Source organism: Mobula birostris, chromosome 25 (genome assembly GCF_030028105.1).
Source record: "Mobula birostris isolate sMobBir1 chromosome 25, sMobBir1.hap1, whole genome shotgun sequence".
Classification (NCBI taxonomy): domain Eukaryota; kingdom Metazoa; phylum Chordata; class Chondrichthyes; order Myliobatiformes; family Myliobatidae; genus Mobula; species Mobula birostris.
This window is the reverse complement of record NC_092394.1, coordinates 57,762,397-57,777,049: the sequence shown is the minus strand read 5'-3', so window position 1 is coordinate 57,777,049 and position 14,653 is coordinate 57,762,397. Positions and strand designations below refer to the sequence as shown.

At 47.9% G+C, this 14,653-nt stretch overlaps 2 protein-coding genes across 11 annotated transcripts in view; both read right to left on the bottom strand.

The window, feature by feature from the left end:
• Positions 1-649, bottom strand: part of LOC140187712 (coiled-coil domain-containing protein 74B-like) — an 87,261-nt gene extending 86,612 nt beyond the window's left edge. For 7 of the 8 annotated variants that reach the window (XM_072243280.1, XM_072243284.1, XM_072243281.1 and 4 more), the window contains exon 1: positions 570-649. The gene's annotated coding sequence lies outside the window, so the exon portion shown is untranslated. The remainder of the gene's footprint in view (positions 1-569) is intronic. The other variant, XM_072243286.1, reaches the window with a different exon arrangement.
• Positions 650-12,910: 12,261 nt separating this feature from the next.
• Positions 12,911-14,653, bottom strand: part of med15 (mediator complex subunit 15) — a 172,158-nt gene continuing 170,415 nt past the window's right edge. For all 3 annotated transcript variants that reach the window (XM_072243499.1, XM_072243500.1, XM_072243502.1), the window contains one exon: positions 12,911-13,385. In XM_072243499.1, the coding sequence (XP_072099600.1) occupies positions 13,249-13,385 (137 nt within the window). In that variant the 3' untranslated portion in view covers positions 12,911-13,248. The remainder of the gene's footprint in view (positions 13,386-14,653) is intronic.

Genomic DNA, 14,653 nt, shown 5'->3' with positions numbered 1-14,653 from the left:
GGACTGCCGGCTGTGGAGGGGATCCGGACCGGGGACCGCCGGCTGTGGAGGGGATCCGGGCCGGGGACCGCCGGGTGTGGAGGGGATCCGGGCCGGGGTTGCTGGAGGGGATCCGGGCCGGGGACCGCCGGCTGTGGAGGGGATCCGGACCGGGGTTGCTGCAGGGGATCCGGGCCGGGGTTGCTGGAGGGGATCCGGACCGGGGACTGCCGGGGTTGCTGCAGGGGATCCGGGCTGGGGACCGCCGGCTGTGGAGGGAATCCGGGCTGGGGACCGCCGGCTGTGGAGGGAATCCGGGCTGGGGACCGCCGGCTGTGGAGGGGATCCGGGCCGGGGACCGCCGGGTGTGGAGGGGATCCGGACCGGGGTTGCTGGAGGGGATCCGGGCCGGGGACTGCCGGCTGTGGAGGGGATCCGGGCTGGGGACCGCCGGCTGTGGAGGGGATCCGGGCCGGGGACCGCCGGCTGTGGAGGGGATCCGGGCTGGGGACCGCCGGCTGTGGAGGGAATCCGGGCCGGGGACCGCCGCTGAGCCCGGAGCCCGGAGCCCGGATAGGGGGCCCACTCACCGGCGGAACTGCTGCAAAACGCCAGGCGCCGACTCAGACTCGGCCTCGGCCGTTGCCAGGGCGACTGCTGTTGCCCTGGTTACACTGGGCGATGCCACTAGTCGGCGCAGCCGCAGAGGGTTGGCCCGGCCCCCACCCCTTCCCGCGGTGCTGCCACCTACCGTCCTCCACGTGTCCTACAGTACATCGACCGCTGCTTCCTGCGCTCGCTACTTCATCCGCTTTGCCTCCAACTTCCAAGCTGCTCGCTAAAGTACCTGGTCCTTTTCCGACACCTCCCTTCCCTTTCGCGATCTCTCTGTCTCTATCTCTGGAACCAGCTTATCCACCGATGTCTGTTATAAACCCACTCATTCTCACAGCTACCTGGACTACCTGGGGTGGCTCTGCTGGTGAGGAATGAAATTCAGTTGCTTGCGAGGCGGGGGGGACATAGAATCAGGAGACGTAGAGTCAGTATGGATAGAACTGAAAAACTGTAAGGGCAAAAAGACCCTAATGGGAGTTATCTGCAGGCTCCCAAACAGTAGCCTGGATATAGGGTGCAAGTTAAATCAAGAGTTAAAATTGGCATGTCACAAAGGTAATGCTACAGTTGTTATGGGGGATTTCAACATGCAGGTAGACTGGAGGAATCAGGTTGGTACTGGACCTAAAGAAAGGGAGTTTGTGGAATCCCTCCGAGATGGATTCTTAGAGCAGCTTGTATTAGAGCCTACTAGGGAGAAGACAATTCTGGATTGAGTGTTGTGTAATGAACCGGATTTGATAAGGGAATTCGAGGTAAAGGAGCCATTAGGAGATAGTGACCATAATATGATAAGTTTTAATCTACAATTTGAGAGGGAGAAGGGAAACTCGGAAGTATCAGTATTACAGTTGAACAAAGGAACTATGGTGCTATGAGGAAGGAGCTGGCCAAAGCTGACTGGAAAGATACCCTAGCAGGGATGACAGTGGAACAACAATGGCAGGTATTTCTGGGAATAATACAGAAGGTGCAGGATCAGTTCATTCCAAAGAGGAAGAAAGATTCTAAGGGGAGTAAGGGGCGACCATGTCTGACGAGGAAAGTCAAGGACAGTATAAAAATAAAAGAGAAGAAGTATAACATAGCAAAGGTGAGCGGGAAGCCAGAGGATTGGGGAACTTTTAAAGACCAACAGAAGATAACTAAAAAGGCAATACGGGGAAAAAAGATGAGGTACAAAGGTAAGCTAGCCAGGAATATAAAGGGGGATAGTAAAAGCTTCTTAAGGTATGTCAAGAGGAAAAGAAATAGTTAAGACCAAAGTTGGATCCTTAAGGACAGAAATGGGTGAAATTATTATGGGGAACAATGAAATGGCAGATGAGTTGAACAGGTACTTCGGATCTGTCTTCGCTAGGGAAGACACAAACAATCTCCCAGATGTAATAGTGGCCAGAGGACCTAGGGTAACGGAGGAACTGAAGGAGATTCACATCAGGCAGAAAATGGTGTTGGATAGACTGATGGGACTGAAGGCTGATAAATCCCCAGGGCCTGATGGTCTGCATCCCAGGGTACTTAAAGAGGTGGCTCTAGAAATCATGGATGCATTGGTGACCATTTTTCAATGTTCTGTAGATTCAGGATCAGTTCCTGTGGATTGGAGGGTAGCTAATGTTATCCCACTTTTTAAGAAAGGAGGGAGAGAAAAACCAGGCAATTATAGACCAGTTAGCCTGACATCAGTGGTGGGGAAGATGCTGGAGTCAATTATAAAAGATGAAATAGTGGCACATTTGGATAGCAGTAACAGGATCGGTCCGAGTCAGCATGGATTTACGAAGGGGAAATCATGCTTGACTAATCTTCTGGAATTTTTTGAGGATGTAACTATGAAAATGGACAAGGGAGAGCCAGTGGATGTAGTGTACCTGAACTTTCAGAAAACCTTTGATAAGGTCCCACATAGGAGATTAGTGGGCAAAATTAGAGCACATGGTGTTGGGGGTAGGGTACTGACATGGATAGAAAGTTGGTTGGCAGACAGGAAACAAAGAGTAGGGATTAATGGGTCCTTTTCAGAATGGCAGGCAGTGACTAGTGGGGTACCGCAGGGTTCAGTGCTGGGACCGCAGCTATTTACAATATACACTAATGATTTAGATGAAGGGATTAAAAGTAACATTAGCAAATTTTCAGATGACACAAAGCTGGGTGGAAGTGTGAAATGTGAGGAGGATGTTATGACAATGCAGGGTGACTTGGACAGGTTGGGTGAGTGGGCAGATGCAGTTTAATGTGGATAAGTATGAAGTTATCCACTTTGGTGGCAAGAACAGGAATGCAGATTACTATCTGAATGGTGTCAAGTTACGAAAAGGGGAAGTACAATGAGATCTAGGTGTCTTTGTTCATCAGTCACTGAAAGTAAGCATGGAGGTACAGCAGGCAGCGAAGAAAGCTAATGGCATGTTGGCCTTCATAACAAGGGGAGTTGAGTATAGGAGCAAAGAGGTCCTTCTGCAGTTGTACAAGGCCCTGGTGAGACCACATTTGGAGTATTGCGTGCAGTTTTGGACTCCAAATTTGAGGGAGGACATTCTTGCTATTGAGGGAGTGCAGCGTAGGTTCACGAGCTTAATTCCTGGGATGGTGGGACTGTCATATGTTGAAAGACTGGAGCAACTGGGCTTGTATACACTGGAATTTAGAAGGATGAGAGGGGGTTCTGATTGAAACATACAAGATTATTAAGGGATTGGACATGCTAGAAGCAGGAAACAAGTTCCCGATGTTGGGGGAGCCCAGAACCAGAGGCTACAGTTTAAAAATAAGGGGTAGACCATTTAGAACAGAGTTGAGGAAAAACTTTTTCACCCAGAGAGTTGTGAATCTGTGGAATGCTCTGCCTCAGAAGGCAGTGGAGGCCAATTCTCTGGATGCTTTCAAGAGAAAGTTAGATAGAGCTCTTAATGATAGCGGTGTGAAGGGATATGGGGAGAAGGCAGGATCGGGGTACTGATCGTGGATGATCAGCCATGATCACAGTGAATGGTGGTGCTCGCTTGAAGGGCCGAATGGCCTACTCCTGCACCTATTACCAATTGTCTATTGTCTATTATCTACACCTCGTCCCACCCTGTTACTTGTAAAAACACCATCCTCTTATTTCAATTCCTCCATCTCTATCACATCTGCTCTCAGGATGAGGCTTTTCATTATAGAACAAAGGAGGTGTCCTCCTTTTTCAAAGGAAGGGGCTTCACTTCCTCCACCGTCAACCCTGCCCTCAAACCGCATTTAATGGATGTCCGCTCTTATCCCATCCTCCCGCCCAGGGATAGGGTTCCTCTTGTCCTCATCTACCCTCACCAGCCTCCACGTCCAGCACCTAATACTCCGAAACTTCCACCACCTCCAACTGGATCCCACCACCAAATACAGCCTTCCCAGAAAAAATCCCTGAGGCACACCACTGGTCACCAGCCTCCATGCAGAATATGACCCATCTACAACCACTCTTTGCCTTCTGTGGGCCAGCCAGTTCTGGATCCACAAAGCAATGTCCCCTTGGATCCCATGCCTACTTACTTTCTCAATAAGCCTTGTGTTACGTACCCCGTAACTGGGTTGCCAAACCAGCAGAAATGGACCACTCAGTTGGAGCCTGGATTACTAGAACTAAGAAAGTTTTATTAAAGAAATAAGCTACACAGTACTCTAATAGTAAGGATATAAATGCAACAGGTTAGCAATGAATAAACACACATGTACGCAGAACTAGGACAATAGGATCAATCAAGCTCTATCGCAGTCTAGGGGTAAAATGATCAATCACAAGTGACAGAGTTCAGTTTAGTTCAGTTCACAGTAATCGCCATCGTGTCGTTGGGGAAGGAGAGAGAGAACGAATGAATATGCAAATCGGATTCCAAACAGATCTTCGATATTCCTCGCAGTTAGTTTTCGGGCGAGCCCTTTGTAATGTCTTCTGAGGTCACCGACTGTGACCCCTCCGTTCCAGACACGATCGTTCTTCAGCGGTGAACCCAGCACCCAGGCAAGGGCGGACACACACCAGGTTCCCGCCGACTGTATCTTTCCACCCTGTGCGTCTATGGCCGGTCCCACGATCAGATCTCCAAAACTCCCACCGACTTGTGGGGGCGCACCGTTTCCAGGGTCTCATTACCTCGTGGTGTCGTGTGTCGTGTCTTAGCGAACCTGCCCCTTTTTATCCCCCTGCTGGGGTATCGCCTGTCCATCACACTTCAAACAGTTCAGGGTTCAAAAGGAGCCGGTCTTGACAATACTCAGACTGGTGTCTCCTTCCGTTAAACTCTCTCGTCTCTTCATTAACATTTCCAAATGCTGCTCCATTGTCTTACTTATCTCTCTCTCCTGAAGACAGGTGGCAGATCAACTGTTGATCCCACTGGTGCCAGCACAGGACAGTTAACATCTTAGTCTATGTGTACTTTTGTAACCCTCTTTCGTCACACTTGCATGGGGTACCTTATCAAATGCCTTGCTGAAATCCATATACACTACATCTACTGCTCTACCTTCATCAATGTGTTTAGTCACATCCTCACATCCTCAAAAAATTCAATCAGGCTCGTAAGGCACGACCTGCCTTTGACAAAGCCATGCTGACTATTCCTAATCATATTATGCCTCCACAAATGTTCATAAATCCTGTCTCTCAGGATCTTCTCCAACAATTTACCAACCACTGAAGTAAGACTCACTGGTTTACAGTTTCCTGGGCTATCCCTACTCCCTTTCTTGAATAATGGAACAACATTCACAACCCTCTAATCCTCCAGAACCTCTCCTGACTCCATTGATGATGCAAAGATCATCGCCAGAGGCTCATCAATCTCCTTCTTGCCTCCCACAGTAGCCTGGGGTACATCCCATCCGGTCCCGGTGACTTATCCAACTTGATTCTTTCCAAAAGCTCCAGCACATCCTCTTTCTTAATATCTACATGCTCAAGCTTTTCAATCTGCTGCAAGTCATCACTACAATTGCCAAATCCTTTTCCGTAGTGAATACTGAAGCAAAGTATTCATTAAGTACCTCCCGTATCTCCTCCGGTTCCATACACACTTTTCCATTGTCACACTTGATTGGTCCTATTCTCTTACGTCTTATTCTCTTGCTCTTCACATACTTGTAGAATGCCTTGGGGTTTTCCTTAATCCTGTCTGCCAAGGCCTTCTCATGGCCCCTTCTGGCTCTTCTAATTTCTTTCTTAAACTCCTTCCTGCTAACCTTATAATCTTCTAGATTTCTATCACTACCTATTTTTGAACCTTTTGTAAGCTTTTCTTTTCTTCTTGACTAGTTCCCGTACCCTACCATCCTTTCCCTGTCTCATTGGAACGTACCTATGCAGAACTCCACACAAATATCCCCTGAACATTTGCCACATTTTTTCCATACGTTTCCCTGAGAACATCTGTAACCAATTTATGCTTCCAAGTTCCTGTCTGATAGCCTCATATTTCCCTTTACTCCAATTAAACACTTTCCTAACTTATCTGTTCCTATCCCTCTCCAATGCTATGGTAAAGGAGATAGAATTATGATCACTATCTCCAAAATGCTCTCCCACTGAGAGATCTGACACCTGACCAGGTTCATTTCCCAATACCAGATCAAGTACAGCCTCTCCTCTTGTAGGCTTAGCTACATATTGTGTCAAGAAACCTTCCTGAACACACCTAACAAACTCCATCCCATCTAAACCCCTTGCTCTAGAGAGATGCCAATCGATATTTGGGAAACTAAAATCTCCCACCACGACCACCCTGTTATTATTACACCTTTCCAGAATCTGTTCCTCGATGCCCCTGTAACTATTGGGTGGTCTATAAAAAAACACCCAGTGGAGTTATTGACCCCTTCCTGTTATTGTTATTGACACTCAAGGGTGGCAGGGAAGAGAAGTGTGCACAGTCACAACTATGACAGAGAAAGTACTCAGGAAGCTAAATAGTCTAAAGGTAGATAAATCTCCCGGACCAGATGGAATGCACCCTCATGTTCTGAAGGAAGTGGCTGTGGAGATTGCGGAGGCACTAGCAATGATTTTTCAAAAGTCGATAGATTCTGGCATGGTTCCGGAGGACTGGAAGATTGCAAATGTCACTCCGCTATTTAAGAAGGGGGCAAGGAAGCAAAAAGGAAATTATAGATCTGTTAGCTTGACATCAGTGGTTAGGAAGTTGTTGGAGTCGATTGTCAAGGATGAGGTTACGGAGTACCTGGAGGCATATGACAAGATAGGCAGAACTCAGCATGGATTCCTTAAAGGAAAATCCTGCCTGACAAACCTATTACAATATTTTGAGGAAATTACCAGTAGGCTAGACAAGGGAGATGCAGTGGGTGTTGTATATTTGGATTTTCAGAAGGCCTTTGACAAGGTGCCACACATGAGGCTACTTAACAAGATAAGAGCCCATGGAATTACGGGAAAGTTACATACGTGGATAGAGCGTTGGCTGATTGGCAGGAAACAGGGAGTGGGAATAAAGGGATCCTATTCTGGTTGGCTGCCGGTTACCAGTGGTGTTCCACAGGGGTCCGTGTTGGGGCCGCTTCTTTTTACATTGTACATCAACGATTTGGATTATGGAATAGATGGCTTTGTGGCTAAGTTTGCTGATGATACGAAGATAGGTGGAGGGGCCAGTGGTGCTGAGGAAACGGAGAGTCTGCAGAGAGACTTGGATAGATTGGAAGAATGGGAAAAGTGGCAAATGAAATACAATGTTGGAAAGTGTATGGCACTTTGGCAGAAGAAATAAATGGGCAGACTATTATTTAAATGGGGAAAGAGTTCAAAGTTCTGAGATGCAACGGGACTTGGGAGTCCTCATACAGGATAACCTTAAGGTTAACCTCCAGGTTGAGTCGGTGGTGAAGAAGGCGAATGCAATGTTGGCATTCATTTCTGGAGGAATAGAGTATAGGAGCAGGGATGTGATGTTGAGGCTCTATAAGGCCCTGGTGAGACCTCACTTGGAGTACTTTGGGCAGTTTTGGTCTCCTTATTTAAGAAAGGACGTGCTGACGTTGGAGAGGGTACAGAGAAGATTCACTAGAATGATTCCGGGAATGAGAGGGTTAACATATGAGGAATGTTTGTCCGCTCTTGGACTGTATTCCTTGGAGTTTAGAAGAATGAGGGGAGACCTCATAGAAACATTTCGAATGTTGAAAGGCATGGACAGGGTGGATGTGGCAAAGTTGTTTCCCATGATGAGGGAGTCTAGTACGAGAGGGCATGACTTAAGGATTGAAGGGCGCCCATTCAGAACAGAAATGCGAAGAAATTTTTTTAGTCAGAGGGTGGTGAATCTATGGAATTTGTTGCCACGGGCAGCAGTGGAGGCCAAGTCATTGGGTGTATTTAAGGCAGAGATTGATAGGTATCTGAGTAGCCAGGGCATCAAAGGTTATGGTGAGAAGGCTGGGGAGTGGGACTAAATGGGAGAATGGATCAGCTCATGATAAAATGGCGGAACAGACTCGATTGGCTGAATGACCGACTTCTGCTCCTTTGTCTTATGGTCTGTTCCTAACTTCCGCCCACAGAGACTCCGTAGACAATCCCTCCATGTCTTCCTCCTTTTCTGCAGCCGTGACACAATCTGATCAACAGTGCTACGTCCCCACCTCTTTTACCTCCCCCCCTGCCCTTTCTGAAACATCTAAAGCCTGGCACTCGAAATAACCATTCCTGCCCCTGAGTCATCCAAGTCTCTGTAATGGCCACATCATAGCTCCAAGTACTGATCCACGCTCTAAGCTCATCCACTTTGTTCATTATACTCCTTGCATTAAAACAGATACATCTCAAACCATCCATCTGAGCGCATCCTTTCTCTATCGCCTGCCTATCCTCCCTCTCGCACTGTCTGCGAGCTTTCTCTATTTGTGAGTCACACTTAGGTTGGAGGAACACCACCTAATATTCCATTTGGATAGCCCCCAACCTGATGAACATTGATTTCTCAAGCTCCCTCCCGTTCCACCATTTCCCACCATTTCCCATCCCTTTATCATGTTACCTCCTTGCCTGCCCATCGCCTCCCTCTGGTGCTCCCCCCCCCCCTTTTCTTTCTTCCATGGCCTTCTGTCTCTTTCATTAATCAACTTCCCAGTTCTTTGTTTCATCCCTCCCTCTCCAAGTTTCACCTATCTCTGGTGTGTTTCTCGCTCCCCGCCTCCATATTTCAAATCTACTCCAGCCCTTTTTTCTCCAGTTCTGCCGAAGGGTTTTGGTCTGAAATGTCGACTGCACTTTTTTCTATATATGTTGCCTGGCCTGCCGAGTTCCTCCAGCATTGTGTGTTGCTCGGATTTCCGGCATCTGCAGATTTTCTCGTTTGTGATTTGACCTACAGGTAGGTAGCAGGGAACACACCTGGTCATTAAATAGTGAACAGTCTCGACGTGCTGGTTCTCTGGGCAGCCCGGCCGCAGTTCGGCACCTTGCATAGTGTCAGTGTGGCCGGCGGCTGTTGCCCGTCCTACACGCACACACTTACTCGTCATATCTGTTCTGTCATTCTATTTGTCTAGGTTGCGAGCGAGTCAGGGTTAATGTGTATCATGGTCTCTTCCAGCATCGTCCCGTTCGTTATAAAGGAGGCACATTTAACAAGTTTAATTAATTCCTGATATGGTGCCCACCACAAGTCTCCCGCTCCCGTTCATCTTACAATGCAAGGAAGAGGAATGTCCAGATTTACACCGTGATAACGGAGGACTGGTAATATACGCTCATTCGAAGTAATGCGGAGCAGAACTTGTATGTGGTGGTGTCCTCAAGTGCTGCCCTTGTCCTTGGAGATGCTGTGGTGAGTTGTCTGGATTGCAGAGAACACACTCTGCAGCTACAGTACTGTATGTACGCCAGTGGTGAGGGGAGTGCGTGTGAAGTATCAGGCAACCAAGGTGCTTTATTCTGAATGGCAGCAAACATTTGCATTTTTCCATATTCAATCACATGTCTGAGCCTAGGTCATGCTGGAACCTTTGGTCTCAGGGTCTCTTTATTTGGCTGTGTAAGTTCAAAGGCCAGCAACCATTATTGGTTCTGGGGAGGGCAGGAGAAACGGCAGTCTGCACAGGTCCACATTTCCACAGTGGAAGCAGGAGCTCACAACAATCACCCTGTCAGACAAGGAGCAGCCCTGGGCTGCACATCTCAGCACAGACCGGCCACCCTAACCTGTCCAACATCGGCTCCCACAACAGCCCCTCCACGTCCACTCACAGGTCAAGTCACTAATGTGCAGCACCCGCAGACGGCAGGGTTCCAGTCAACCGCCCTGAACAGCGGCAAGCGGGCGGTGGGAATGACTGTTAAATATAGATGGATATACAATACGTATCTGCGTGTGTCAGAACAGGAGAAACAAGGGCAAGTTTGAGAGTCCAGGCCAGTGACGGGAGGTTGAAGGCCCAATGCCTGAGATTCTGGAGCCAAAATCTGCGTGTGTGTGGTGTGTGTGTGTGTGTGTGTGTGTGTGTGTGTGGTGTGGTGTGTGTGTGTGTGTGTGTGTGTGTGTGTGTGGTGTGTGGTGTGTGGGTGTGTGGTGTGTGTGTGTGTGGTGTGTGTGTGTGTGTGGGGGGGGTGCAGACAGTAGGAAAGGGGTGTGTGTGGGGAGGGGTGCAGACAGTAGGAAAGGGGTGTGTGTGTGGGGGGGTGCAGACAGTAGGAAAGGGGTGTGTGTGGGGGGGTGCAGACAGTAGGAAAGGGGTGTGTGTGGGGGGGGGGGTGCAGACAGTAGGAAAGGGGTGTGTGTGGAGGGGGTGCAGACAGTAGGAAAGAGGCTTGCTTTGTTGTTGACTTTTGTGGTCCTGTTGCTGTCTGTATTGCGTTGAAGATTGAGGGGACACTCTATTGGCACCAAGTGTGGCAACACTCACTGTCTGTCCCCAGCACATCCTTGGATGGTAAAAAATAACACATTTCACTGTATGTTTCAATGCACATGATTAAATCTCAAACTCAACTATAAACAAGTGCGGGGTAGTGCTGTGTAGAGCAGGTGTAAGGCGACTAGTTAAAGGAGGCATGGTGAATTTATCTTATAGAATCCTTCCCCCCAAAAGCTCAAGACCTTCTACAGGGGCACCACTGAGAGCATCCTGACTGGCTGGTATGGGAACTGCACCAACCTTGATCGCTGGGCACCGCAGAGAGTGGTACAGACAGCCCAGCGCACCTGTGGATGTGAACTTCCCTCCATTCAGGACATTCATAGAGCAGGTGCAGAAAGGAGGCCTGGAAGATCATCGGGGACGCCGGTCACCCCGACCATAAACTGTTTCAGCTGCTTCCGCCTATCAGATGCGACGGCAGCATTAAAGCCAGAACCAACAGGCTACGGGACAGCTGCTTTCTACAGGACATTAGACTCTTAAATTCACATGTCTGTTCATCGCAATGGAGTTATAACACGAAGATTTTTACTCCCTCATGTCGTGGGATGTATGTAAGATTTAAATAAATAAAATAAACTTTAACATGGCCTGGGAGGTTGGTAGGAAAGACACCCGTCTCCACGCTGTGATTCGGACACCCGTCCCCACTCTGGGATTCCGACACGCGTCTCCACGCTGTGATTCGGACGCCCGTTTCCGCGCTGTGATTCGGACACGCGTCTCCGCGCTGTGATTCGGACACCCGTCTCCACTCTGGGATTCCGACACGCGTCTCCGCGCTGTGATTCGGACGCCCGTCTCCGCGCTGTGATTCGGACACGCGTCTCCGCGCTGTGATTCGGACACGCGTCTCCTCGCTGTGATTCGGACGCCCGTCTCCGCGCTGTGATTCGGACACGCGTCTCCGCGCTCTGATTCGGACACGCGTCTCCTCACTGGGTCCTTTGCTACCTATTCCACAACTGTGCCTATTACTGATAGTGGGCACTGATCTTTGACTCAGCAACATTGATGCCAGTCTCCGCTAAGGCTGTCACTGTGAAAGTTTATAATTGGCAATCAAGGTCACTTCACATCCCTAGCCTAAACAAAAGTCCTTTGAAGATTATTTTTTGGTTAAAACTTGCTTTTTTTTAAAAAAAAAGGAAAGAGTTATGTGTCTCCAATGACAATTATTTCTTCTGCTCCTTCCTCCTCACTGGAATTCACAGGATATCTTTGTGTGGCTATCCCTATTAGTCATTGACCTCAGCCAGAGATTACTCTCTGCTCGGTCATCCTGAATGCGGTTGTCTCTACGCAGTGGTTAGGAGTGGAAATGCTGATGATCTTTTCATATCCATTTGTCAGGATTATACAGGCCAAAGCTGTCCAAGGTGAGATCTATCAAGATCAGTGGACGTGACAGGATGGCAGAGGGGAAGTTTGGGAGTCAGGGTGAGGGAAGTTCCTTTCGCAAGTCATTCCAGAAACATCTCTTACACCACATGTACATCTCCAGCCTGAAGAAAATCTTTTGAAGTTTTTTTTTGGTTAAAAATTGCTTTTTAAAATTATTTGTCTCCAAGGACGAGTAAGGCAGAACACACTTTGCACAGTCAGTTCCTAGCAAGAACAGGGAGACAAGGACCATGTAATCTGCTTTCAGTGATGTTGGCTTGAAAAGGAAGATTGTCTGAGATACCCAAAGAACTCGCTTTCAAATACTGTGCTAATTTACTCCATTTTAGTAGCCTAACAAATAAAAACATAGAAAATGTTGATCAACTGAAATGCAAATAAACTGCTGAAAATACTCCAGAGCTCAGTCAGCGGAGAGAAGCCATTAACGTTTCAGCTTAATGAAAGCCACACAAGTTAAACATTGAAACAAGAACAAAATGTTGGAGAAACCCAGCAGGTCAGTTCCTCCAACAGACTGTTTGTTAATCCAGACTACAAAAACACTTTTGTAGTCATTTGTGTCTCCAAGTTAAAACACCGGAAATACTTCAAGCTGCAGAGAGGGGGAGGGGTTGGACAGAGCAGGAGTTGACTGATTTGTGGGGACTGAGAAAATCTGAGAACAGTGATTGATGGCGGCGCTGACCCAGACGGGGTGAAGGCTTGTTAAGTGCAGCTCGTCCCATTTCTGATGAAAGGTCAGATTTTGAGCACTAAATTTCTTTCTCTGCCCCAGGTGTTGCTAACCTGGTGAGAATTTGTACGTTAACTGCTAACGTTGCCAGTTTAATGTTCTTCCAGCACAGTATGCCCCAGCATTAGAGCAGGGATTAATCAGCTCATGTTCCCAAGTGGAGTTGAATGACAGTATGCACTCTCAGAATTTCACCAGACAGGCAATGACTACAAGGTCAAGCTGTAAATCCTTAGATAAATAAAATAAAACTATTAACAATTCTGTGGAAAACAATTTACTCCAGTGGTAACTTCACTGATACATTATTAAAAACAGGCTCACCCAGGTAACATATGGGAAACTAAAATCCACTTTGGGCTATAAGCAAAAAGACTGTCTGAAAGAAAAACAAAGACTGTAGATAATGTGTTGACTTTTTGATACATATTTTTATATCCAGCAATTACAATGGAAAGGTCCTGTGTATTTCAAGGTGACCAGTAAGGAGATGAAAGGTGCAAGCCCTCCAATATATCTAGCTTCCTGATGAACCCATTGCAAGGCTGTTGGTTGCAGACTGGTTCAGCGGGAAGGTGCTCACACCTTGCATGAGGACGTCACGCAGCAGACAGGCACGCCTGCTTCACGCTTTGCGCCCAGGTGTTGAGGAGTGCAGTGACAGAGTGCTTATCGGGCAGCTGCAGGAGCCTGGATGTCATTGCACGGTGAACCATCTGCAGGAAGGGGTTGGCCTCTGCAACGGAACAGAAAGTATTTGAGAGTTGTCAATGCATATAGTTACACTCTCTAATTTAACCCATCATTCAATCTATTATCAATGTCTATATGTCACTAGATACCACTTGCAAGCATTTACGGAAAATATAAAATAGAATTTATGAAAAAATCTACACATAAAAACTGACAAACAACCAATGTGCAAAAGAAGACAAAAAGTGCAAATAAAAAATATGTAAATAATGCCGAGAATGTGAGTTGCACGGTCCTTAAAGTGAGTCTGCAGGCTGTGCAACCAGTTTAGAGTTGAGGAGAGTGGAGTTATTCACGCTGGTTCAGGACCCGGGCAGTTTAGAGTTGAGGAGAGTGGGGTTATTCACGCTACTTCAGGACCCTGGCAGTTTAGAGTTGAGGAGAGTGGAGTTATTCACGCTGGTTCAGGACCCGGGCAGTTTAGAGTTGAGGAGAGTGGAGTTATTCACGCTGGTTCAGGACCCTGGCAGTTTAGAGTTGAGGAGAGTGGAGTTATTCACGCTGGTTCAGGACCCTGGCAGTTTAGAGTTGAGGAGAGTGGAGTTATTCACGCTGGTTCAGGACCCGGGAAGTTTAGAGTTGAGGAGAGTGGGGTTATTCACGCTGGTTCAGGACCCTGGCAGTTTAGGGTTGAGGAGAGTGGAGTTATTCACGCTATTTCAGGACCCTGGCAGTTTAGAGTTGAGGAGAGTGGAGTTATTCACGCTGGTTCAGGACCCTGGCAGTTTAGAGTTGAGGAGAGTGGAGTTATTCACGCTGGTTCAGGACCCGGGCAGTTTAGAGTTGAGGAGAGTGGAGTTATTCACGCTGGTTCAGGACCCAGGCAGTTTAGAGTTGAGGAGAGTGGAGTTATTCATGCTGGTTCAGGGCCCTGGCAGTTTAGAGTTGAGGAGAGTGGAGTTATTCACGCTGGTTCAGGACCCTGGCAGTTTAGAGTGAGGAGAGTGGAGTTATTCACGCTGGTTCAGGACCCGGGCAGTTTAGAGTTGAGGAGAGTGGAGTTATTCACGCTGGTTCAGGACCCTGGCAGTTTAGAGTTGAGGAGAGTGGAGTTATTCACGCTGGTTCAGGACCCTGGCAGTTTAGAGTTGAGGAGAGTGGAGTTATTCACGCTGGTTCAGGACCCTGGCAGTTTAGAGTTGAGGAGAGTGGAGTTATTCACGCTATTTCAGGACCCTGGCAGTTTAGAGTTGAGGAGAGTGGAGTTATTCACGCTGTTCCAGGACCCTGGCAGTTTAGAGTTGAGGAGAG